This window comes from Scyliorhinus torazame, chromosome 15 (assembly GCF_047496885.1).
Source record: "Scyliorhinus torazame isolate Kashiwa2021f chromosome 15, sScyTor2.1, whole genome shotgun sequence".
In the NCBI taxonomy this organism is placed as follows: Eukaryota; Metazoa; Chordata; class Chondrichthyes; order Carcharhiniformes; family Scyliorhinidae; genus Scyliorhinus; species Scyliorhinus torazame.
Genome location: NC_092721.1, coordinates 102,437,513 through 102,464,318, shown reverse-complemented (window position 1 = coordinate 102,464,318; position 26,806 = coordinate 102,437,513). Strand labels below are relative to the sequence as shown.

Here is a 26,806-nt window from a genome sequence, read left to right as displayed (position 1 = left end):
GTCGAGACTTCAGCTGTCTCTTTTTTATATGTGGGATTGTTCACTGGTTACTTTATTCCCCCCCCCCCCCCCCCCCTCCATTTGTTTTCTCTATTAGACATTGTGAACATTTGGGCAAATGTTTCTGCTTTCGTGGATCGCCACATGTCTCTCCAGAAGGTAAAGAGCCTGCACCTTGGACACCAGACTGAATTCGCGGAGTAAACTGCTTAATGCAAGGGGGTTAGAATTACATCTTTGAAACGGGGAAGTATGTTTTCGTTACTAGCCAGAAGAAAACTAACACGACGTCGGTTTCTATTCCCTTCCCAATTCCACACCTATTTGTTAAAGTAAAATTTGCCGATATATCTGTCAACTTAACACGTTCAACATCAGCAAGCTTTGGAACTTTAACAATCTATGAAAAATTAATTAGCGATCGGTTAAAATAAAACATTTTAAGGTTACACATTTTTTTGTGCCATGTATTCCAGGGAGTACATATCTCAGGTTTGGGGACTTTTACATTTTCGCAGCAAAGATTGGATGTCGGACGTAGATTAATTTTAATTCAGAGGCCGGTGTTTGTGATGTCTGAAAAATTCGTGCAGAACCATGGATTATCATACACAAAGCAACACGTATCTGGTAATAAGTTATCTTAGTGCGTCAACGGTAAAATATCTGTAAATAATATGTACGATGGAATTGTATAATCATGAATTAAGTTTGGATAAGTGACCTAGCATAATTTACGCAGAAGTTTGAAGAATATGAGAAGCTGACAAGACATTTTACCAATCGGACCAGTGAAAATACGATTTTGTCAACACACCACTGTATTTTTACCATTTTTATATTAGTTTGCATTTTTAAAAGATGCCACTCTAAAATCCAACGCTACATTCATGATCATGCAGGCACCTAAAGTTCCAGTGGGAGTCAGCATTAAATATTTGCAATGGGCTTTCAGAAGTAGCCTGTTTCAAGAATACCACCTCTAATTCACGATCCCCTTTCCGTCAAAGGACATACTGTGTTATTCAAAAAAAACCCAGCTGAAGTAACGTTTCCTACAATTACAACAACAACTACATTTAAAACCAATCGGCTGTAATACACTTTGGGATGAACTGAGGTTCTGAAAGGTGAAAGACGAATGAATGCGCACTGATAGGGGAGACCAATATTAGGGGCCATAAGTACAAGAGCGTCATTGATAAATCCAATTAAGAATTCAGGAGAAATCTATTTGTCCAGAGTGGTTAGAGTGTACAGATGTGTTTACGATGAACCAAAATAAACATACGAGATAGAACGGAATGGAAGGGTTATGCTGATAGGGTTAGGTGAAGATGTGTGAAAGTTGGTTCGTGTGGGCCATAACCACTGGCCAGGAGGAGTTGGGCCGAACGTCTTGTTCTGTGCAGTAACTATGCAATATATAATTCTATGTAAACTCTTTCTTTTCCATGGCAATATGGATGGAGATATTTGACTTGTGTAGCGATATCATTTACACGTTTCTTAAGAGTGGCAAACCAGCCTCCCATCCATTGACTCTATTTATAATTCCTGCTGCCTCAGAAAGGCATCCAGCATAATTAAGGACCCCACGCACCCGGACATACTCTCTTCCACCGCCTTCCGTCAGGAAAACGATACCAAAGTTTGAGGTCACATACCAACCAACTCAAGAACAGCTTCTTCCCTACTGCCATCAGACTTTTGAATGGACCTACCTCGTATTAAGTTGATCCTTTCTCTACCCCTTGCTATAACTGTAACACTATATTCTGCAGTCTCGCCTTCCTTCCTTATGTATGGTATGCATTGTTTGTACAGCATGCAAGAAACAATACTTTTCACTGTATACTAATACATGTGACAATAATAAATCAAATCAAATCCACTCAAATCAAAATAAATTGAATGTAATAAAAAGACAAGGAACTACTGTATCATAAAAATTTGTTTCCCGACACCTACATGGCTCATGCTGGCAGCGTTTCCACAATAATTCACTATGTTTTCATGCTACAGTGCCCAACAGCTACTTTGTGTTCGGAATTTGAAAATAATGAAATTCTATTGTTAAGGACGCAATGGCTAGGATACTGAATCAGACACGTAATGTTTTTTAAGTTTTAAGACTGTGCAGAAAGATTGTTTTGTTCCGAGAGTGATAATATAAGAAATAGGGCTTGGTTATTTTAAAAACAAATGTTATTAAAAGAAAAGAAAAGAAAATAATATTTAAACTTTTACTTCAGCTAACACTAACAGATTATATGCTGTTTCTTAACCTTAACACACGAGTTCCCATTAAACCGCACTGTACATGAAAATGCAGTTCTTGTTCCACTTAGGCAAACGGACAAAGACAATACTTGCATTTACAAAGCACATTTCTTCTGTTAGGGACATTAGTTCAGAATCTATTTTTTCCAAGTCACATTGGTGGCAACTTTCATGACCTCCCTGGTTGATTCCACAGCCTTGTCTGTAACTGTTCAAAACAGCATTTCTTTCTTCTCTCTCCCTAAGCATCACCTAGCCCCTGAAACAGGTTTCCCCCTTAGGTGGCCAGACTTGAATCCATTATCGTTATCAGGGCTGCCGCCCTCTTTTACGGCCGTGTTCATGGAATGCTGCTTCTGGGCACCTGGTGTGGTGCAAACATTTCGCTTTCCCTGAGTTATGGGTGCTATCTCCCCTGCTACCACCGCCCCCCCCCCCCCCCCCCCCCCCGTTACCCTCTCCCTTTCCCCTACCCCCTCCCTCCTTCTCTCGCCGATCAACCCCTCGCCATTAGCTGCTGGCCACGAACAGGTCTTGGAAGATGTTGGTGAACTGGGTGGCATGGTAGCACAGTGGTTAGCACAGTTGCTTCATAGCTCCAGGGTCTCCAGATTCACGGCTTGGGTCTGTGCGGAGTCTGCACATTCTCCCCGTGTCCGCGTGGGTTTCCTCCGGGAGCTCCGGTTTCCTCCCACAGTCCAAAGATGTGCAGGTTAGGTGAAATGGCCATGTAAATTACCCTTAGTGTCCAAAAAGGTTAGATTGGGTTACTGGGATAGAGTGGAGGTGTGGGCTTGGGTGGGGTGCTCTTTCCAAGGGCCGGTGCAGACTCGATGGGCCGGTGCAGACTCCTTCTGCACTGTGGATTCTATGAACTGCTTCCACGTGCAGTGGAACCCTTCCTCCGACCCCCTGATGGCAAACTTCATTTATGAAAATGAAAATCGCTTATTGTCAAAGTAGGCTTCAAATGAAGTTACTGTGAAAAGCCCCTGGTCGCCACATTCCGGTGCCTGTTCGGGGAAGCTGGTACGGGAATTGAACCCACGCTGCTGGCCTGCCTTGTCTGCTTTAAAAGCCAGACATTTAGCCCAGTGTGCTAAACCAGCCCCTATATTCGAGCCTCAGGAATTCCCCTATGTCAGACAGCCAGCCTGCAGCCTTGGGTGGCGTGTCGACCTCCGACCGAGCAGGAGTCTCTGCTGGGCAATCAGGGAGGCGAAGGCCAGGTGGGGGCTGCTTTCCCCTCAAAGAGTTCTGGCTTGTCCGACACCCCGAATACCGCCACTGAAGGGTATGTCACAACCTTCATCTCCACAATTTTGGACACGGCTTTGAAAAAGGTGGTCCAGACCTCGCTCAGTTTGGGACAGGACCAGAACATGTTGGAGTGATTGGCCGGACCCGCCTAACACATTCACACTTGTCTTATATATATATATATAGATGTATGTATATATATATGTAATCTTTATTGTTACAAGTAGGCTTACATTAACACTGCAATGATACTGTGAAAAGCCCCTAGTCACCACACTCCAGCGCACTGAGGGAGAATTCAGAATGCCCAAATTACCTAACAGCACACCTTCGGGGGGAGGAAACCGGAGCACCTGGAGGAAACCCATGCAGACATAGGGTGAACGTGCAGACTCCGCACAGATAGTGACCCAGGCTGGGAATCGAACCTGGACCCTGGTGTTGAGAAGCAACAGTGCTAACCAATGTGGAAGACATGCCGCCCATGTCTTCCACCTCTGGGAAGAACCCGCTTATGAATGTCCTGGACAAGTGCGCCCTGCGTACCATTTTTAAAAAATAATAAACATTTTATTGAGGTATTTTTGGTATTGTAACAACAACAAAATAAACAATGTACATGAAACTATAAACATAGTGCAAAAGCCGTCTCCCTTCCTTACAGGTCCCACCTTTATTAACCCCCTACTCTAAGCTAAACTAACTCCCCCCCCCTTCTGCTGACGATTAATTTTCCGCGAAGAAGTCGACGAACGGTTGCCACCTCCAGGTGAACCCTAACAGTGATCCTCTCAAGGCGAACCTGATTTTCTCCAAACAGAGAAAGCTAGCCATGTCCGATAGCCAGGTCTCCGACTTCGGGGCTTTGAGTTCCTCGAAGCTAATAGTACCTGTCTCCAGGCTACCAGGGAAGCAAAGGCTAGAAAATCTGCCTCTATCTCCTTCTGGATTCCCGGGTCTTCCGTCACCCCGGAAATTGCCACCTCTGGACTCAGTGCCACCCTTGTTTTTAACACCGTGGACATGACATCTGCAAAACCCTGCCAAAATCCCCTAAGCTTCGGACATGTCCAGAACATGTGGACATGGTTCGCTGGTCCTCCCGCACATTTTGCACCGCTGTCTTCCACCCCAAAGAATCTGCTCATCCAGGCCACTGTCATGTGAGCCCGATGAACGACCTTGAATTGTATCAGGCTGAGCTTGGCACATGTTGCGGACGCGTTGACTCTACTCAACGCGTCTGTCCATAGACCATCCTCTATCTCTCCTCCCAGCTCCTCCTCCCACTTGCGCTTCAGCTCCTCGGTCTGCGTCTCCTCTGACCCCATAAGTTCCTTGTAAATGTCAGAGACGCTCCCTTCTCCTACCCACCCTCTGGAAACTACCATGTCCTGAATCCCCCTTAGCGGTAGGAGCGGGAAGGTTGACACCTGTTTACGTAGGAAGTCCCGCACCTGCAGATACCTGAATTTGTTTCCCCTCGCCACCCAAATTTCTCCTCCAGCGCCCTCATACGCGGAAAGCTCCACTCTATAAACATATGCCCCATCCTCTCAATCCCCTCTCTCCACCATATCCGGAACCCCTCATCCATACTTCTCGGGGCAAACCAGTGATTATTACAGATTGGGGACCAGACCGATGCTCCCTCTGCTCCCACATGTCTCCTCCATTGCCCCCAGACTCTCAGGGCCGCCACCACCATGGGGCTGGTGGAGTACTGTGCCGGCGGGAACGGTAGAGGCGCAGTTATCAACCCCCACAGACCGGTGCCCTTGCATGAAGCCGCCTCCATACGCTCCCATGCCGACCCTCCCCCACCACCCACTTCCTGATCATGGCTATATTCGCCGCCCAGTAATAGTTACTAAAATCTAGCAGCGCCAGCCCGCCCTCTCCCCGACTCCGCTCAAGCATTACCTTCCTTACTCGCGGGGTCTTGCCTGCCCAAACAAAGCCAGTGATCACTTTATTGACCCGTTTAAAAAAGGACTGCGGAATAAAGATGGGGAGACACTGAAATACAAACAGGAATCTCGGGAGGACTGTCATCTTCACCGTCTGCACCTTCCCAGTCAGTGACAACGGAAGCGCATCCCATCTCCGAAAATCGTCCTTCATTTGATCTACTAGTCGGACCAGATTTAATTTATGCAGCCGGTCCCATTCTCGCGCCACTTGAATGCCTAGGTATCTAAAGCTTCCCCCTACTAATCTAAACGGCAACGCCCCCAATCGCCTCTCCTGTCCCCTCGCCTGGACCGCAAACATCTCACTTTTCCCCAAAAACCGGCCAAATTCCCCTAGAATCCTCATGATCTCTTCCATCCCCTCTATTGGGTCCGGTACATAGAGAAGCAGGTCGTCTGCATAGAGTGAGACTCTGTGCTCCACGGCGCCCCCCCCCCCCCCACCCTGGACCAGCCCCTTGAGGCTCTCAGAGCAATTGCCAACGGCTCTATAGCTAGCGCGAACAACATTGGGGAGAGGGGGCATCCCTGTCTTGTTCACCCTGTGCAGTCTAAAATAGTCCGATGTTGTCTTATTCGTCTGTACGCATGCCACAGGAGCCTGATACAGCAACCTGACCCAGTCAATAAAGCCCCGCCCAAATCCGAACAGTACCTCCCACAGATAATCCCGTTCTACCCGATCAAAAGCCTTTTCTGCATCCATTGCGATCACTACCTCCACCTCCCTACCTTCCGGGGACATCATGATCACGTTTAACAACCTTCTTACATTGGCCACCAACTGTCTTGGATGTGGGAGGTCCCTTAACAAACCATGTTTGGTCCTCCCCAATAACGTCCGGAACACAATCCTCAATCCTGGAGGACAAACCTTTGGCCAGCAATTTAGCATCCACATTCAACAGGGTTATCGGCCTGTAGGACCCACACAGCTCCAGGTTCTTGTCCCGCTTCAGAATCAGCAAAATCATGGCCTGTGACATCGTCGGGGGCAACACCCCTCTTTCCCTTGCCTCATTGTACATCCTCATCAAAACCGGCCCCAATATCCCAGAGAACTTTTTATAAAACTCCACTCAGTACCCGCGTGGTCCCGGTGCTTTACCCGACTGCATGGCCTTCAGACTCTCCACTATCTCTTCCAACCCGATCGGGGCCCCCAGCCCTTCTACCAGCTCCCCGTCCACCTTTGGGAAATTCAGCCCCTCAAAGAAGTGCCTACTGTAGAAATCCCTAAAAGCCTTATTCACCCCTGCTGAATTTCCAACCAGGTTCCCATCTCCGTCATTTACTTTCCCTATCTCCCTGGCTGCCTCCCTCTTTCTAAGCTGCTGTGCAAGCATTCTGCTGACCTTCTCTCCATGCTCATAGATCGCCCTCCCTCGCCTTTCTCAGCTGCTCCACCGCCCTCCCTGTGGTTAACAAGCCGAACTCCGCCTGTAGCCTCCGCCGTTCTCTTAAAAGCCCTGCCTCTGGGATCTCTGCATACCTCCTATCGATCTGTAGTATCTCCTTTACCAGTTGGTCCGTCTCTGCCCTGTCCACCTTCTCCCTATGGGCCCGTATCGAGATCAGCTCCCCTCTGACCACCGCCTTCAGTGCTTCCCAGATCACCGCTGCTGAAATTTCCCTTGTGTCGTTGACCTGAAGGTACTTCTGAATACATTTTCTCAGCCGCTCGCACACCCCTTCGTCAGCCAAAAGTCCCACATCTAACCTCCATTGCGGGCGCTGGATACTGTCTTAACTAACCTGCAGGTCAACCCAGTGCGGAGCATGGTCTGAGATTGTGATCGCTGAGTATCCGTGTCCACCACCCCTGCCAGTAAGGCCCTGCTCAAAATAAAGAAATCGATCCGGGAGTACACTTTATGCACGTGTGAGTAGAAGGAGAACTCCTTCACCCTCGGCTGCCCAAATCGCCATGGATCCACCCTCCCCATCTGCTCCATGAACTCTTTTAGTTCCTTTGCCATTGCTGGCACCCTGCCCATTTTCGAGCTTGACCGGTCCAAGCCAGGGTCAATAACTGTGTTGAAGTCCCCTCCCATTACCAACTTGTGCGAGTCTAGGTCTGGTATCTTCCCCAGCATCCTCTTTATAAACTCCACATCATCCCAATTTGGCGCATACACATTTGCTAATACCACCTGCACCCCCTCCAGTTTCCCACTGACCATGATGTACCGACCTCCCACATCCAAGACTATTCTACCCGCCTCAAATACCACCCGCTTATTGATCAGGATCGGGACCCCTCTAGTCTTTGAGTCTAATCCTGAGTGAAAGACCTGACTGACCCAGCCTTTCTCAATCTAATCTGGTCAGTTACTCTAAGATGCGTCTCCTGCAACATTACCACGTCCGCTTCAGTCCCCTAAGATGTGCGAACACACGTGCCCTCTTGACCGGCCCATTTAACCCTCGAACATTCCAGGTGATCAGCCTAGTTGGGGGACTCATTGCCCCCCCCCCTTCGCCGATCAGCCATCCCCTTTTTTGGGCCCGCCTCCAGCCCATGCTCCGCACCTCCACCGGTCCGCCCCCAGGTAGCCTCCGCCCCCAACCTCAGCAGAACATTTACTCCCCCCTTGTAACAACACTCCGTAACCCAACCTCTTTAATAAACCAAACATATGCACACCCCCCACTGCGCTTCCGTGAGCTAGCCCGCCCAGCTAACTTGGTGGCCCCCATCCGTGGCGCCCGATAGTCTCCCACCTACTGTTCCCTCTTCATCCTCCCCCCGCTCATACAAACATACTCCAACATCAAACAATCCCCACACAATTGCCCGACAGAAAAACACTAAGATCTAAACAAGCACACCTCTATCCCCCAACAGTGCAAATGAAAACCGTAACTCACTCAACTCTATCGCTGGTTCCAAATCAATGCAAAAGGCATTACAAACAGCCCCCCTTATTCGCCGATCAGCCATCCCCTTTTTTGGGCCCGCCTCCAGCCCATCCTCCGCACCTCCACCGGTCCGCCCCCAGGTAGCCTCCGCCCCCAACCTCAGCAGAACATTTTCTCCCCCCTTGTAACAACACTCCGTAACCCAACCCCTTTAATAAACCGAACATATGCACACCCCCCACTGCGCTTCCGTGAGCTAGCCCGCCCAGCTAACTTGGTGGCCCCCATCCGTGGCGCCCGATAGTCTCCCACCTACTGTTCCCTCTTCATCCTCCCCCCGCTCATACAAACATACTCCAACATCAAACAATCCCCACACAATTGCCCGACAGAAAAACACTAAGATCTAAACAAGCACACCTCCATCCCCCAACAGTGCAAATGAAAACCGTAACTCACTCAACTCTATCGCTGGTTCCAAATCAATGCAAAAGGCATTACAAACAGCTTCCACAAAACGAAATACGAGAAACTTTTAAAAAAAAAGAACAGAAAAACAAAAAAAACAAGAACGTTGCAGCAAAGTTCAAAAGTTCTCAGTCCACCACCAGTCCTTTCCTTTTTGCGATATCCAGCGCATCCTCAGGCGACTCAAAATAAAATTGCTGTTCCTCGTGCGTGACCCAGAGACGGGCCGGATACAACAGTCCAAACTTCACCTTTTTCTTAAAAAGGATCGATGGATCTGGTTGAAGCCTGCTCTTCTCCTGGCCACCTCCACACTCAGGTCTTGGTAAACCCGCAGGATACTGTTGTCCCACTTACAGCTCCATGTCTGCTTGGCCCACTGTAGAGTGCGCTCCTTATCCAAGTACCTGTGGAATCTCACCACCATTGCCCTCGGGGGGGTCTCCCATTCGCAGCTTCCTCGCGAGTGCTCTGTGAGCCCTGTCCACCTCCAAGGGCCGGGAGAATGAAATGAAATGAAAATGAAAAAGAATGCCCCATCTCCAGCAGCTTCTCAAACATGTCTGCGATGTATGCCCAGCGTCCGCTCCTTCAGACCCCTCTGGGAGCCCAATGATTCTCAAGTTCTGCCGGCGGGACCTATTCTCTAGGTCCTCCACCTTCTCCAGGAGCTTCTTCTGCTGGTCTCTCAGCACCCCCACCTCCAACTCCACTGCAGTTTGATGTTCCTCCTGGTCAGCCAGCACCTTCTCTACCTTCTGGATCGCCCGATCTTGGGCATCCAATCTAAGCTCCAGCCACTCAATTGACTCTTTTATCGGGTCCAAGAAGTCCCGTTACTGCTTAGCAAAACCTTCCTGAATAACTTGCATCAGCTGCTCCGTTGACCGCTGGGTCGACAAACCAGAGGTCCGGTCCTCTGCCATGCTGTCTCCTGTGCAGCTTCAGCCCAAGCCTTCTCTGTCTTTCTGTTTTTGCTGTTACGAGCACTTCTAATCCTTCTCCCCATGCACCGATGTGTGAATTCAGTACACAATTGCCTCTGTCACAGTTTAACAATTCAAGTCCGGTAAAAAAATCGGGGGATAAGGTCCAAAAGTCCGGCCAGAGCGGGAGCCATCAAATGTGCGACTTATTCCTTCATAGCCGCCACCGGAAGTCCTGCATACCACCTTTAGCTGCGTTAGGCACAGCCATGTGCATGAGGAGGTGGATTTCACCCGATATAGTACTTAGCTGCAGAGTTCTCCCCCTATCTCAATGCCCAGTTCCTCTTCACATTTTTCTCTTGTTTCCTCTAGTGGGGCTCATACCTCCTCTAACAACCATCCATATATGTTTGTGCATTTACCGTCCCCTAATTTGTCCTGCGCTAACAGTCAGTCCAGTAGGTGAGCTTGGGTAGACCGGAGGAACATTGCGTCCTCCTTACGGAGGAAGTCTTGTAATTGTAGGTACCTGAGCTTGTTCCCTTTCAGGAGCTGCACCTTCTTCGTTAGCTCCATCAGAGTTGTTACTCTATCGTCTACCCTTACTGTCAGCACCCCTCTGTCCCTTCTCCACGTTTTGTAAGTTGGGTTTATTTTCTTGGAATGAGCCTGTGGTTTCTGCAGATGGGGGCTGTCGCAGACATGTCTCTGAGTTTGAAGTGGTGAAATGAAATGAAATGAAAATCACTTATTGTCACAGGTAGGCTTCAATGAAGTTACTGTGAAAAGCCCCTAGTCGCCACATTCCGGCACCTCTTCGGGGAGGCTGGTACGGGAATCGAACCGCGCTGCTGGCCTGCCTTGGTCTGCTTTAAAAGCCAGCGATTTAGCCGAGTGTGCTAAACCAGCCCCTATGTCTGAGCTGGTTCCAGATTTTAGTAGAGCCACCACTACCGGGCTCACCAAATCATTGGCTGAGGGAATGGGAGTGGGGCCATGGCCAGTTCCCAGAAGAATGTTCCTATACAGGAGGTCTCCTCCATCTGTATCCATTCTTCCGACTCTCCCAGCCACTCAAGCGCCCTTTTTGCAGTTGCTGCCCAGTAATAGAAGAAGAGGTTCAGTAGTGCCAGGCCTCCCCTGTGCCGGTAGGACGGTTTGTGATCCTGGGGTTCTTTCCAGCCCACATGAAAGCCATAGCTATCTTGTCCACCTTGGTGAAGAAGGATTTTGGGATAAAAATCGGGAGCGATGTGAATATGAAGAGGAACTTTGGCAGCACGTTCATTTTGATCGTCTGAACTCTTCCCGCCAAGGAAAGATGGAGAGAGTTCCACTGCCACAGGTCCCTTTTCACCTCCTCCACTAGATTGAACAGGTTGTACTTATGCAGCTGTGTCCAGTTGTGGGCTATCTGGATCCCCGGGCATCTGAACTTGGTCTTGGCCAGTTTGAGGCAACGTTCCCAGCTCTGCTTCTCCCCCTGGGAGCTCACCAGAAAGATTTCACTATAGCTCCGGTTCAGCTTGTATCCTGAGAAGGCTCCAAACTCCCTCAGGAGTTCTGTAATCTTATCCATGTTGGCTAGGGAGTTCAAGATGTAGAGGAGCAGGTCATTCGCATGGAGTGAAACTCTGTGCTCCCTGTAACCCCTCTGAATGCCTCTCTACCCTTTGCTGATTTAAGAACGATGGCCAGTGGCTCAATTACCAGAGCGAACAGCAGCGGGGACAGTGGGCATCCCTGTCTCATGCCCCTGTGCAGCCGGAAATAGTCAGAGTTGATGCTGTTTGTCTGTATGCTTGCCATGGGAGCGCTGTAAGGTAGTTTCACCCATGAGGTGAACGCTGGCCCAAACCCGAACCATTCCAATACCTCCATGAGGTACTTCCATTCTACTGAGTCAAAGGCCTTCTCTGCGTCCAGCGAGATGATCACTTTTGGTGTCTTCTCCCCAGGTGGGTTCATGGCCATGTTCAGTAGGCGTCTGGTGTTCACCGTCAGCTGTCTGCCCTTGACAAACCCAGTCTGATCTTCCACGATTACTTCTGGCAAGCAACTCTCCAGTTGCCTCGCCAGAGATTTCGCCAAGACTTTGGTGTCAGTGTACAGGAGTGAGATGGCTCTGTATGACCCATATTCCATCAGGTCTTTGTCTTTCTTTGGGACCAATGAGATCGAGGCCTGTGCCACCTGAGGCAACAGGGCCCCCCTCGACAGCGAGTCATTGAACATCTCCCACAGGTGCAAGGCCAGTGCTGCTGCACATCTTTTGTAAAAGTTCACCCGTCCTCTCCTGGTGCCTTCCCTGATTGCATGGAATTGATTGATTCCATGACCTCCTCCGGACCTAGGGTGCTTCCAGTCCCTGCTTGTTTTCCTCTCCCATAGCCGAGATGCTCAGCCCATCCAGAAACTGCTTCATATTTGAGTCCCCCTTCAGGGGCTTACAGTTGTACAGTCCCTGGTAGAAGGTCGTGAAGGCTCCGTTGATTTCCTCTGGATTCGTGACCACCCTACAGTTCCTGTCTCTTATCTGCGCTATTTCTCTTGTGGCCGCCTGTTTCCTCAGCTGGTGTGCCAGTAAACGGCTGGCTTTGTCCCCATGCTCATAAAAGGTCCCCCTGGCGGAGCTGATTCATTGCTTTCCCAATGGAGAGCAGGTCAAATTCTATTTGTAGTTTTTTCCTCTCCGCCAGCAGCTCAACCGTCGGGACTGCGGAGTACTGCCGATCCACTTCCAATATGGAGTTGATCAGCCCCTGTTTGGCTGTCCTATCATTCCTGTCCTTGAGTGCCCTATATGCTTTTATTTCCCCCTGATCACCTCCTTCAATGCCTCCCAGAATATGGAAAGGGAGACCTCCCCATTCTGGTTACAGGTTACATACCTATCAATAGCTTGTGTCATTCTTTCGCATGAGTTCTTCCTGGCGAGGAGGGCTCAGCCCAGCTTCCATGGGCGGCACTGGGAACGCCTGTCTCCAACCTCACATCCATGTAGTGTCATGCGTGATCCAAAATTACTATTGCGCAGTATTCTGCCCCTACCACCCCTGGAAGCACCAGCTTTCCCACTGCAAAGAAAACTCTACGGGAATAGGCTTTGTGGATATGGGAGAAGAAAGAAAACTCCTCCTCCCTCAGGTGGTTGGACCACCTAAGGAATTCCCCCCCCCCCCAACATCTACTCCATGAAGGTAGTTAGTTCCCTTGCTGTTCCTGATTTGGCCCCCGATCTGGGGCTGGATCTATCTGCCTTCGGCTTCTGTACGCAGTTAAAGCCTCTCCCCCATCATCAGTAGGTGGGAGTCGAGGTTGTGGAATCTCTGCCATGGTTTTTTTAACTAACTCATTGTCGTCCCAGTTGTGAGCCTATATGTTGACTAATACCACCAAGGCCGCTTCTAGGACCCCACTGACCATGATATACCAGCTCCCTGGGTCAGTCACCGTGTTCATTGCTGAAAAGGCTATCCTTTTATTAAATAGTATGGCTATCTGTGGAAGGGTACCCCCCTCGCCCTTGTGTTGAGGCACAACTGGTATGCCTGTTCCACCCAGCCTTTCCTTACCCTCAGTTGGTCCTCCTCTCTTATGTAGATTTCTTGAAAAAATACTGCATCGGCCCTCAGGCTTTTTAGATGGGTGAAGACTCTAGATCTTTTTACTAGTCCGTTCAGTCCCCTCATGTTCCAGGTGACTATCCTGACGGGGGTTTCTGTCCCCTCCCTCCTCTGGGGTCAGCCATGCTTACTTCTTGGACATGCCCCTGCAGTCCCAGGCTTGCCTTTGTTCTTGGGCAGTTCAAGATGGCCACCACCATCTTCCGCTTTCCAACCATCTCCATGTGTGACCTGTCCGACCAGCACTCTACCTTACCTCCCCTTCCCCTCCCCTTCCTGACTCCCCATCCCCCTCTGAGCCTCTCTGCCTGTGTATTCTCCCTTTTCCTTTCCCCACTCCCCCCTTCCCTCTTGCCTACACCCCTTCCCTTGCACTCATGTCCTGTTCCCCCCACCCACAGGTTGCTCTACCCCTCCCCCTCATTCCTGCAAGGCGTTCCCTCCCTCTCGGGAGATTCATCGTGGCCTCCCTCCGTCTTTTTGCTCCCGTACACCAGCTTGTCTGTCAGTGTGGTGGTTCTCCCCTGGATAATGGAGCTTTTTGGTCCTAACCTGTATAGGTCGTCTCGTTTCTCCCCCCCCCCCCCGATGAATTGCCTGTTCGACGAGTTTAAAAAATCCAACAGAAAGTTTCCAGTAGAGAGTCACCTTTCGTGCGACCACTCAGCTGATGGCTGCCGCTGGATGTCTCCGCCTATCATTACACTATTTTAAGTGTGATGTTGTCTAGAGTTATTTTACATCTTTGGAAATCATGTTATTGGATCTCACTAACTTCCAGATCTCTACTCAAGTTCAGGGTCAACAATTTTTTAAAAATTCACAGTTGATTCCACAATTTTAATCTTGCAGTAAAAGAGAATGATTTTTTATGTAATGTTTGCTAAGTTATTTGTTCTCCATTCTGTCAATTTCCTCCTTCTTGCTCAAACATGCAGTACTTCCTCCTAGTGAGCATTCTTCAAATGCATTCTTTGACAGTGCATATCAGGAGACAAAATGATTGTTGGGGACAATGAAGTCAGCTTAGCCAAATCGCCCTGCACAGTGGCACAGTGGTTAGCACTGCTGCCGCGCAAGGGACCCAGCTTTGATTCCGACCTCGGGTAACTGTCTGTGTGGAGTTTGTACATTCCCCCCGTGTCTGTGTAGATTTCCTCCGGGTGTTCAGGTTTCTTCCCATAGTCCAAAGATGTGCAGGCTAGGTGGATTGGCCATGCCAAATTGTCCCTTAGGGTAGGGTTGTACGAATAGGGGGATTGGGCTTGGGTAGGGTGGTCTTTTTTCGAAGGGCCGGTGCAAACCCGATGGGCCGAACTGCCTCCTTCTGCACTGTAGGGATTCCAAGATAGATACAACTTGTTTTAGCAAGATGATTCAGCAATTGCCTATTACAGTATTATCCTACCACCTAGTACATTTAGAGGTCACAGAATATCAAAGAAATCCATTGATGAATTCCTTTGTTACTTAATCATCATACAAGTTCCCCGGGGAAATTTCTTGAGATATATGCAGGTGAGGGCATTTACTAGACAACAGGTGAGGGAATTTCCGTTGCTCCCGACACAGGGGATACAGGACAGGGTGCTTTCAGGGGTGTGGGTCGGAGAGGGCAAGGTGTCAGAGATTTACCGAGAGATGAGGGAAGAGGGGGAGGAGTCGGTGGGCAAACTAAAAGGAAAGTGGGAAGAAGAACTAGGGGAGGAGATAGAGGAGGGTATGTGGGCTGATGCCCTAAGCAGGGTAAATTCCTCTTCCTCATGCGCTAGGCTTAGCCTGATTCAATTTAAGGTGCTACATAGAACACACATAACGGGAGCAAGATTGAGCAGGTTCTTTGGAGTGGAGGACAAATGTGGGAGGTGTGGCGGGAGCCCGGCAAACCACGCACATATGTTTTGGGCATGCCCGGCACTGGAAGGGTATTGGAAGGGAGTGACGGGAGTGATTTCGCGGGTGGTGAAGGCCCGGGTCAAACCAGGCTGGGGGTTAGCTCTATTTGGAGTTGCGGAAGAGCCGGGAGTGCAGGAGGCGAAAGAGGCCGACGTTGTGGCCTTTGCGTCCCTAGTAGCCCGGCGCAGGATCCTACTCATGTGGAAGGAGGCGAAACCCCCCGGACTGGAGGCCTGGGTAAATGATATGGCGGGGTTCATTAAACTGGAGCAGATAAAGTTTGCCCTGAGAGGATCGGCTCAAGGGTTCACCAGGCGGTGGCAGCCATTTCTCGACTACCTAGGGGAACGTTAGAGGGAAGACAGATAACCAGCAGCAGCAACCCAGGGGGAGGGGGGGGGGGGGGTTTAGTTTAGGTCAAAGATAAAGGGGTTTTGTTACTTGTGTATTGTTTAAAATTTCTGTATTGTTATTGTTGCGTTTGCTTTGTAAGAGGGGAAAAATTGTTGTTTGGGAAAAAATTTTCAATAAAACATTTATAAAAAAAAAAAATCATCATACAAGTTTTATCATTTATTTTTCTGTAGGTGACATACCTATTGTTGAATTAAATTTTACATTCCTGGCTCTGGAGAGCCCTTATGATCGGTATACAGTTGAAGGATGCGTCAAAGAGACTCTGCAGATCATGTATCGTTATATTGCCAACAACCGTAATGTGCATTTCACATTCAAAGATATTGGTGTGCTAACTATACGAAATAACAAGATCAAAATGAAGTTTTACAGAGACTTTCTTAATGCAATGGATGGGACTGGATGTTTAGTGAGAGCCCTTTCAAATGTAAGTACACTAAATACTTTGGAAAAGCCAAGTATATTAAAGGAATAATAAGTGACTATTTTACCCATTGTAGTTGCTCTGAATTGGAGAATGCAAAACCTCTAGCAATATATTTTTAAAATTGCCATTTGAAAAATAAAATTGATCAGCTTGATGCCGTGGAGATGACTTACTATATGAACATAAGGGAAAATGTGAGACAAAATTCCCGGAAAAAACTCCCGGTGATGTCATGTGAAAGCAAATCGCACAAAGGTGGCTCCTGCCAGGATCTTTGTTTTTTTTTAATCCCTTTTGCCCATTTGCAGGGAATTTTCATGTTGGCTGATCTAGGGAACATTTACTTGAAGGAGTTATGTTGAAAGGTTCAACGAAAAAGCCCCTGGGAAGAAAACCTAGGTTGGTAGTACGACGAAGGAATCTGAAGGAGAGAAGATAGCGAAGGCAGCCGCGCCCATTACAGTGGACACACTAGCTGTGGCAATGGCACAGGAGCTGGAAAACTTTGGAAAGCAGATGGACAAACATTTGAATGGCAAGGTAAAGAGATGAAGGAATTCTTTACAGCCACTATCGAGGAGGCATTGGGCCTGATCCGAGAGCAGCTGAGGATGAGCAAGGCGAAATGTTGAAGGGCGTGGATGAGGCCTTGTCATAGCATGATTGGCGGTTTGCCTCATTGGAAGTGGAGCTGCAGCTCATGGTGGAGAGTAACCTGAGCCTGAGGGCAAAAGTGGAAGATCTGGAGAACTAGTTGAGGCGACTGAACCTCAGGATGGTGGGGCTACTGGAGGGAGTGGAGGGCTTGAGGCCAACTGAGTACTTCTCGGAGATGTTCTCTTGGCTGGTGGGAGGGGATGAGGTGGGAGGGGATGAGGTGTTGGGCACTCGGCAGAAGCCACGGCCGAATGAGCCATTGCTGGTGGTGATTCTCTACTTTCATAGTTTCCAGAGAAAGGAATGGGTCCTGAAGTGGGCAAAGAAGAACTGTAACATTGACTGGGACGGGCACACAGTGCGGATCTACCAGGACATTGGGACCATGCTGGAAAAGAGGCGTGCAGCCTTCAATAAGGTGAAGCCGGTGTTCCATAACAAAGGAGTGCAGTTCGGGATGGTGTCCCAAAGCAACTGAGAGTAACGATGGACTCGAAGGATCATTTCTTTGATATGCCGGAGCTGGCAGAGACCTTCATCACAGAGAAGGGACTGAGACTTGTCTGAGGAGGGATGATGGGGGGCTTTGTGAGAGATGGGTTGGGGGGGGGGGGGGGGTTGGTGGTTGATTATGTTTTATTACAATGTGTTAATGTTTCTTCTTATTTTGCTTGGATGTTTGGGTTGTAAAAGGGGTGTTTGATAGGCACTGGTAGGGGAAGAGGAGGAGGAGGATAGTTAGGATGCTAGGACTTGGGCACTTGGGTGAGTAAAGCGGGCTAGGAGGGATTAGGCTGTTGCTTTTGGTTGGCTTTCTGGATCCTTGGTGGGGGTTACCTCCCTAATAAGCAGGAGTAGGTAGTGAATGGGAGTGGAGTGGGGGGGGGGGGGGGGGGGGGGGGGGGGGGGGGGGGGGGGGGGGCTACGACTCGTTTGGCCAGATTTGGTGAGGCACAAGGTCTAGGTGTTTGTTTGTTTGATGGAGGGAATGGGGTTAGCTGAGGCGGAAGTGGGGGGTGGGAGGAGATACTGGTGGAGGGAGGGGGGGGGGAGAGCGATCAGTGACCAGGGATTTTTCTTTATCCTTGGGGTGGGGGTTGTGGCCACCCTAGGGGGCGTGGGAGCCAGGAATTTGTAAGGAGGAGATGATTTATCATGGAGGAAATGGCTGACTCGAGGTTGAGCGGGAAGGTGAGAGACCCCAACAAGGTTAGCCACCTGGACCGTGTGGGGCCGGGGAGGGCGGGTCTGATGAAACGGGCAAGGGTTTTCTCCCATTTAAATGGTTTGGGGGCCGATGTGTTCTACAAAAGACTCACTTGTGGGTGTGGGACCAGCCCAGGTTGCGGAAGGCCTGGGGGAACCAGGTTTTTCATGCAGGCTTTGATAGCAGGGCCCAGGGGGTGACGATTCTAACCAACAAAAGGATCCATTTCCAGGCAGTATTGGCTGATCAGGGGGGCCAGTCCATGATGCTTGGCAGGCTCATTGCAGGGCAAAGCGGTGATGTTAATGAATGTATACGCCTCGAATTGGGACAATGTCAAGTTTATAAGGCTGTTGCTGACCACAATACCATATTTAGATTTGCACCAACTGATTTTAGGGGAAATGTGCTGCACCGAAGCAGGATCGCTGCAGGCCAAAGACACTGGCCCCTTCGGGGATGGCGAGGGTATTAGCTGCATTCATGGAAGAGACAGGAAGGGCAGACCAATGGCAGTTTATGCACCCTGGGGGTAAGGAGTTCTCATTTTTTCCCCTGGTGCACAGGGTACCCCAAGGATACAGTTATTTGCCATGGGTAGTACTCTTCTCCCCGGGGTGAAAAAGGCGGAATATTCGGCAGTGGTTATTTCTGACCATGCTCCGCACATGGTGGATCTGATGTTAGAGGCAAGTCGGACACAGCGCACGGATGGAGTTTGGACGTAGGGCATTATCAGATATTGGGTTCTGCTGGAAGGTCTCTTGAGCCATAAGGGAATATGTAGAGTTTAATAATAATAATAATCGCTTATTGTCACAAGTAGGCTTCAATGAAGTTACTGTGAAAAGCCCCTAGTCACCACATTCCGGCGCCTGCTCGGGCAGGCCGGTACGGGAATTGAACCCGCGCTGCTGACCTTGTTCTGCATTACAAGCCAGCTGTTTAGCCCACTGTGCTAAACCAGCCCCTGAGTTGGGAATGGGAACAAGATAGTCTCGCCCTCTACTCTGTGGAGGCGTTGAAGGCGACGATTAGAGGGGAGATCATATTGTACAAGGTGCATATGGATAGGGAGAGCAAGAAGGAACGACAGAGGTTAGTGGATGTGATCCTGGGAGTGGACCGTGGGTATGTGAGCAGTATTGGCACGTAGGAAAAAGCTGCAAATGCAGTTTGACCTCTGTCTACGGACAGGACAGTTGAAGAGGGTGGCATATGAGTATGGGGAGAAGGCAAGTTGTCTCTTGGCTCACCAGCGAAGGTGGCAAGAGGCTGCTAGGGCGATCGTTTAGGTTAGGGATTCAGAGGGTAGGCTGGTCTCTGCCCCGGACATGGGGAATGGGGCTTTTCGAGCCTTCTATGACAGGCTCTAAAGGTCGGAGCCACCAAGGGACGAGCGGGGAATGGCAGTGTTTTTAGAGGCCCCAAGATTGGGGAGGAATTGCGGGAGGAGCTGGAGACGCTGCTGGGATTGGAGGAGGTCCGAACAGCCTCAGGAAAGATGCAGGCAAGGAAGGCGCGGGGTCAGATGGGTTCCTGGTAGAATTTTAGCAGAGGCTTGCTGATCAGTTGGTTCTGTTACTGATGGTGATGTAGAACAATTTCCTGAAGCGTGGTTCTTTCCCTGATTCATTGGGGCAGGCATCCATCTCCCTTCTCCTGAAAAAGGAAAAGGATCCCACAGAGTGTGGGTCTTATCGCCTGATTTCACTGCTCAATGTTGATGCAAAGCTTTTGGCCAAGATCCTGGCAGTGCGGTTAGAACCCAGTCTCACGGAGGTAGTTGGGGAGGTCTAGACAGGATTTGTGAGGCGACTGCTCAATGTGGTTCTCACCCCACAACTGGGCCAGAGCCGGGGATAATCATGTCGCTAGACGCAGAAAAAGCGTTCGATAAGGTTGAGTGGAGGTACCTCTTCGCGGTCTATTTCACTATCTTCCAGTATTCCTACCCGAGTCTTTTTTTCGGGGTGGTGAGTGGCTTTTATGGGTTTCATATGTGTGGGGAAAACCCAGAGAATTCGGAGGGGGGTCTTGCGGAAGGATAGTTGGGGGTTGGGGGGGCTTGCTCTGTCAAATTTGATGTTTTACTACTGGGCTGCCAATATGGAGAAGGTGTTGGGGTGGTGTGGAGACTGGGGTCTACCTAGCTGCGGATGGAGTGTGGGTCGTGCAGCGGGTCCAATTTTGCGGTGCTGGCGAGGATGTTTTTGCCTCATGCTCTTCAAACCTGGTGGTTTGGAGGCAACTCCGACAGCATTTCAAGTTGGAGTCAGCGTCAAGGTGGGCCATTATTTGTATGAACCACTTGTTCAAACCGGCAAAGTTGGATGCCACATTTGGGGGGGGTGGAAGGGGCTGGACAGAGTGAGGGATTTATTTTTGGAGGGGCGGTTTGCCAGCCTGGAGGGGCTGAATGTGAAAGTCGGGCTCTTGAGCTCATATACGTTAGGTACATCCAGATTCTAAATTTTGTTCGACGGACGTTCCCAACATTTCCGGTGGCGCTGCCTTCAATCTTATTGGACAGGGTTCTTTCCTGCTTGGGGTCGGAAGAGAGCAAAAGGGCTGGCATCTGTGGACGGATTTTGGGGAAAGAGTTGGTCTCGGTGGAAGGGGTGAAGTTAAGTGGGAGAAGGAGCTGGGATCCATGCTGGATGAGAAGGTGTGGAATGAGTGAATGCTATGTCATCCTGTGCGAGGCTGAGTCTGATCCAGCTCAAGATAATGTTTAGGGCACACCTAACCAAGGCCAGAATGAGTCATTTCTTTGAGGGGGTTGACAATATGTGCGAGTGCTGTTCAAGAGGGCCTGCGAACCATATGCACATATTCTGGTCCTGTCGTAATCATGTGGGTTTCTGGGTCTCTTTTTTCAGCACCGTATCAGCAATACTGAATATTGAGCTGGAGTCCTGTCCTTTAGTGGCTATATGTGGGGTATTGAATCTGCCTGAATTGCGGATGGGTGCAGGCAGATGACCTGGCATTCGTCTCGCTGGTTGCTCGGAGGTGAATCCTCCTGAGTTGGAGACTGGTGATGCCACATAACGCCTCAGCATGGCTAGGTGACTTAATGGAGCTTTTGCACCACGAAAAGAGGTCAATTGAAGGATTCGACCATAGATGGTAGCTTTTCATATAGTACTTTAAGGAATTGGTAACTGCTATCTCTTGGGGGTGGGAAGTTGTAGGGTGGGAGGGTGTAAGCAGATGTGTGGGTTTACTAAGTTATCATTCTTATTATTTGGTTTACTGTTGTTTGTGAGTTTTGAACTTTTTTATTTTTTGGTACTAAATGATAAAAGTTTAATTAAAATATTTTCAACAAAGAATTCCTGGAGCAGCTCGCTAGTATGTCATCAGGTGATTAAAACCTGAGGGGCGCCACTCCACATCAAGCGTGCTGACTGGGAGTCTAGCCTTGCAATGGTGTATGATTTTTCTTTTTAAAAATCTTGTACTATTTGATTTCATTTTTCTTTTACCTTGCAATTTTTATGCTTTGCACTGAGGAATTTTGTAGATTTCAGTAAGTTCTCACTTAAAGTTGTGGTTGCATTCCTGAAAGTCAGTACTTTAAGTGATGTGACTTTAAAGGCATCATAGTTTCCCATAGGAATCTGTTGAAACTGGAGTTAGGTTCCTTCAGACGTTCTCATCTGGAAAATACAATATACAAGTTGAAATTCTGTACCATAACTTGCAACATAAAATAAATCACTAAATATAAAAGAAGGTACTAGAGGTACTCAGCAGAAAAAAAACATAATAAGTCGAAATACTGTACATTCCTAAAAGTTTATATTCCTAAATAAAATAACCATCAAAATGCCTCCACCTCGTGCGTGAGGTTGGGGCTGATACAGCTGAAGGTGGTATATAGAGCACACCTCACAAGGGCGAGGATGAGCCGATTCTTTGAAGGGGCACAAGATGTGTGTGAACGTTGCCGGGGGGGGGGGGGGGGGGGGGCAATCACATTCATATGTTTGGTCCTGTCCAAAGCTGAAGGATTACTGGAAGGAGGTGTTTAGGGTAATCTCTAAAGTGGTGCACGTGAAACTGGACCCGGGCTCTCGGGAGGCCATATTCAGGGTGTCGGACCAGCCGTGGTTGGAAACGGGTGTGGAGGCAGATGTTGTAGCCTTCGCCTTGCTGATCACTCGAAGGCGGATCCTGATGGGTTGGAGAGCAACCTCTCCACCCTGTGCCCTGGCGTGGCGGGGGTCCTGTTGGAATTCTTGACTCTTCAGGAGGCTAACTTTGAACTGAGGGGAAGGATGGAGGGGTTCTACAATTCATGGGCATTATTCATTATGCACGTTCAAGAACTGGATAACATCGAACATTAGTTGGGGGGGGGGGTGGTTGGGGAGTTGGGGGGAGGGGGTCTCTGTGTGTTAATGGTGACTATGGGTGATTCCTGATTCCTTTTTGTCATTTGTTCATGTGAACATGCGGGCTAATATTTGGGGTTTGGTGGGAGGATGGGATTGTTGTTATTGATATGGGGATTGACATATTTGTTACTGGTTATTGTTTATTGTTGGTGGGTGTAAATTTGGGAGAAAATGTGAAAAAGGAAGAGAATAAAAATATTTAAAAAAAAATAACCTTCAAAACAAAATAATTAAAAAAATATTAAAGAAATGCAATTAGAGAAAATGTGAATAAATGTAAACAGATACACTCATCAGATTGACCAGGCTCCAAATTGTGGCAGACGTTGGTTGGTATAGGAAGTAGCTGAAGAAATCCTAGGACTTCATTTTAAGCTGAGAGTGTGTGGTGATGTGCATCAATGTAAATGCATGTAGGCTAGCTAGACACTAGAGGGAGCACCAGTGACATCACACACACACACTCAACCAATAGATCAGTTAGATAGGATACGCCCAATGGACATTCACAGTACACAAGGACGTGACACAACCACAGGGGGGCATTACACCAGCCCATATGTAAAGGATACCACACACATGATCTGGCTCTTTCCAGTGGAGACAGTCAGTGTGTAGAGACACAGGGTTGATTCAATATTACACCCACCACGTGGATTGCAGCAACTGGTTAGTCAGTCTGGGTAGCTATAGTAGGATTAGCAGTAGTGTCGAACCCGAGTAATAGAAGTGTAAATAGTTTAATAAACGTGTTGAAGTTATCTCCACGTCTGAACCTTCCTTTGTCAAGTGCACCACAAGGAAGCCGCTTATGTCACACCTCCAACATAACAAATCAGAGTGGAAGCAGGAGTGGGGAGAAGAGGAGCCAGCTGAAGAAGAACCTGATGGTAGCAATGGAGAATAGAGACTTTAAAAGTAGGAAGAGGGTGGGAAGAGGGATTTCAAGACTGAGGGCAGGGGCTGAAGCGGAAGTGAGGGTGGAAATGTGGAGGGTGGGTAGAGGGACAGCTAAAGAAGCCTCTGTGGTGGCAATGAACACCAGGGACTCTAAAGGTAAGAATGGTGGGCAGGAATAGGAGCTGGGTTTAGAGGTGCTTCAAGACTGAAAGCAGGATGAGGGCAAGAGTGGAGGGAAGAGGTGCAAGGCCAGTGTTGGGGAAAACATCATGCATTCATTGGCACATTCAGGCCATAGAACAGAGAGTCGTGACAAACAATGTTATAATGAACGTTACAACGTTAACCAGGTATATAGCCCTATTTTATTAATTATGCTAAAACAAACAACATTGACTGAATTAATGTTAAGTGGGGACTGACTCTATCTGGATATGCCACAATCTTTACAATGCTCTCTCCCCTCACCAAGCCTGTCTTATTCTACACTTTATTATGTACTTTAATCTTACATATATAACTGAAACATAATATGCTCTGCAAACAGAACACCAAATTATTTAGCAAGCTGTGACAGGAACACTGCATTGTGCAGTCAACCTGAAGAAGGAGCCCAAGTTAGCTTCACAGCTATTTCCTTGTTTGGCCAGTGACATTTCTGAATGGTCTACGATTAGGTGGATGACAGGAAATTATGTATAGACATGCAGACCCAGTGTAAATGTCGTATCAAATTATAGTAATTTTAATTTTATGAAAGATCAATTTAATATGCAACATCTCTGACATTTAATCAGAAGGAGAACAATCCCCAAACTGAGGTCCTGGCTTAAGAATTGAAATGTTGCTAATAAAAGATTATCTGCACTATGTGGTGAAAGTAGATGAGAATTTATCCCTAAGGCAAATTTTTTATAGCTGACTGGATGAGGCAACCATAAAAAATAAATCAGAACATTTGGTTCAAGGAGATATTCAAGTTATATAATGGATGTCCGGGAATTTATTGCCACTCACTATTTGGGCTATGTTCAGCATTTAAAAGAATGTGCATTCATAAGTCAGTTCATAGGGCAATTTAGCAAGGCCAATCCACCTAACCTGCCATCTTTGGACTGTGGGAGGAAACCGGAGCACCCGGAGGAAACCCATGCAGACACGGGGAGAAAGTGCAAACTCCGCACAGACAGTGATCCAAGCCGGGAATCAATGGCTTCAACAGTTACAAATATTGGATAGTTTCTGTGTACTCATGTACTCCTTGCAATCTGCAGGTTGACTTATCATCATCTAAGTCAAAACCATTATGGTAACACATAATTCAAGGAACATTTCCATTTCACCAGTGGTATACAAAGGTTGCTTTCAGTGCGAAAGACAAGAGAGAATCCATTCGCCGAAAGGTAAGTTTTTGACAATTAATATATTTTGGCAGAATGAAATCTCCCACTATCAAGCTCTGGTCAGTATTTAAATTGTGGCTGGGATAGCCAGAGGCAGTAACACTATAAATGGCATTGCCAAACTAAAATTATTTAATTGCTGCAATTTTTTGTTTCTGGATCTAATGATAAAAGAATAATAAAATTGTTCTTTAATGACACAAGGGTGTTTTCAGACTCAGCAATGAACATGATTAGTAACTGAAGAACAGCAGGCAAAAAAAGATTGAAGGTTAAACTATATTGCTAGGCGGTCGAGGGGGGAGGGCCTCGGGCAACGTCCTGAGGCCGGCGTGCGGTGTATTCCGAGAGAACGCCGCATTGGAGGGGGTGGAGCATCACGAAAGCGGCGCCGCCCCCGATTTCGGCGCCAATGTTGATTCTCCGGCTGATCGCCAAACGTGATTTCGGCATTGCTGACTGGAGAGTCCCGCCCTCTGTTCCTCTGGGAAAAGACTGCACCGGCGCACTGGAGTCGATGAAATGTAGTCACAGTTGTAATATAAGAACGTGGCAACCAATTTCCGCACAGCAAGATTCCACAAACAATAATGTGACAATGACTGGATAATCTGTTTTAGTGATGTTGGTTAATGGATAATATTGGCCAATTATTATGGGCCAGGGTTTAGAGAACACCAAAGTATATCATGGAGTTCACCTGACCCACAATCTTTAATAGATTTTGGTTATGGGGAGCACAAGGGCCCACTTTACAGGTGTGATGCAACAGAGATCTGAAGTATTTTTAAACAAAACAATGTTTATTCTATGAATCCAGTTAACATTTTATAAACACACAGTAAACATCTTATCAACTACCAACAACATCCATAAGTCAAAGACCCTTTTTAACAAAGACAGTAGGTTTGCATTCCTTACAGAAACAGGTATTACTTTGAAAACATCAAGTTATCTGGAGACATTCTTTAGCATGCAGAGAGAGAGACCAAAATATACATCCTTGGTTTGAAGGCAGCTCTCCAACTGAAAACGAAACAGACTCAGAGCCAAAAACAACTTCCAGCTCAAATCGAAAGTAAAAAGCAGAGCCGGAACCCAGCTCCACCCACACACTGACATCACTGCAGCCACTTGAGAAGATAAACATTTCTTAAAGTGACATTCCCATGATACAATGTATCAGGGAGAATTTTCATGGTCTTTTCACAATGGGTTGTGAGCTTTTACATCTACCTGAGCTGGTATGTTGGACCTCGGTTTAAAGTTTAACTGAAAACTGGCATCTTTGGAAATGCAGTACTCCCTCATTACTGCAGTGAAGCGTCAACCTCGGTTCATGGTGGCACAGTGACTAGCACTGCTACCTCACAGCGGAAGGGATCCAAGTTCGGTTGCAGCCTTGGGTGACTGTGTGGAGTTTGCACTTTCTCTCCATATCTGCGTGGGTTTCCTACAGGTGCTCACACGGTTTCCTCCCACAGTCCAAAGATGTGCAGGTTAGGTGGATTGGCAATGCTAAATTGTCGCTTTGTTGAGGGGATAGGACAGGTTACAGTGATAGAGCAGGGGAGTGGTCCTGGGTAGGATGCTCTTTTTTTAAAAAGATATATTTATTAAAGTTTTTTAACATAATTTTTCTCCCTTACAAACAATAACCCCCCCCCCCCCTCGTAACAAAATAAACCGAGAAATCGCGCAGAGCAAGATATATACATGGCAAAATGATATATTTACACAGCTTTGTACACTGGTCCTCACCCGTACGTGCCAGTTTCCCCAACCCTTCATGTTATCTCTTGCTCATCCACCCTCCCAGGCAGTCCCCCCCCCCCCCCCAGGACGTCCCCTCCACCCCCAAGGCTGCTGCTGACCGACCTTCCTCTAACGCTCTGCGAGATAGTCTAGGAACGGTTGCCACTGCCTGTAGAACCCCTGCGCAGACCCTCTCAAGGCAAACTTAATCCTCTCCAACTTTATGAACCCAGCCATATCATTTATCCAGGCCTCCAGGCTGGGGGGCTTCGCCTCCTTCCACATTAGCAAGATCCTTCGCCGGGCTACTAGGGACGCAAAGGCCAGAATGCCGGCC

The 26,806-nt window shown here is 48.2% G+C and overlaps 1 protein-coding gene across 4 annotated transcripts in view; it reads left to right on the top strand.

Moving 5' to 3' along the window:
- LOC140391721 (coiled-coil domain-containing protein 81-like) overlaps positions 1-26,806 on the top strand; it is a 252,969-nt gene that overhangs the window by 474 nt on the left and 225,689 nt on the right. For 2 of the 4 annotated variants that reach the window (XM_072476490.1, XM_072476492.1), the window contains exons 2-4: positions 98-159; positions 477-630; positions 15,885-16,141. In XM_072476490.1, coding sequence (XP_072332591.1) covers positions 98-159; positions 477-630; positions 15,885-16,141 — 473 coding nt within the window. The remainder of the gene's footprint in view (positions 1-97; positions 160-476; positions 631-15,884; positions 16,142-26,806) is intronic. The other 2 variants (XM_072476491.1, XM_072476493.1) reach the window with 2 other exon arrangements.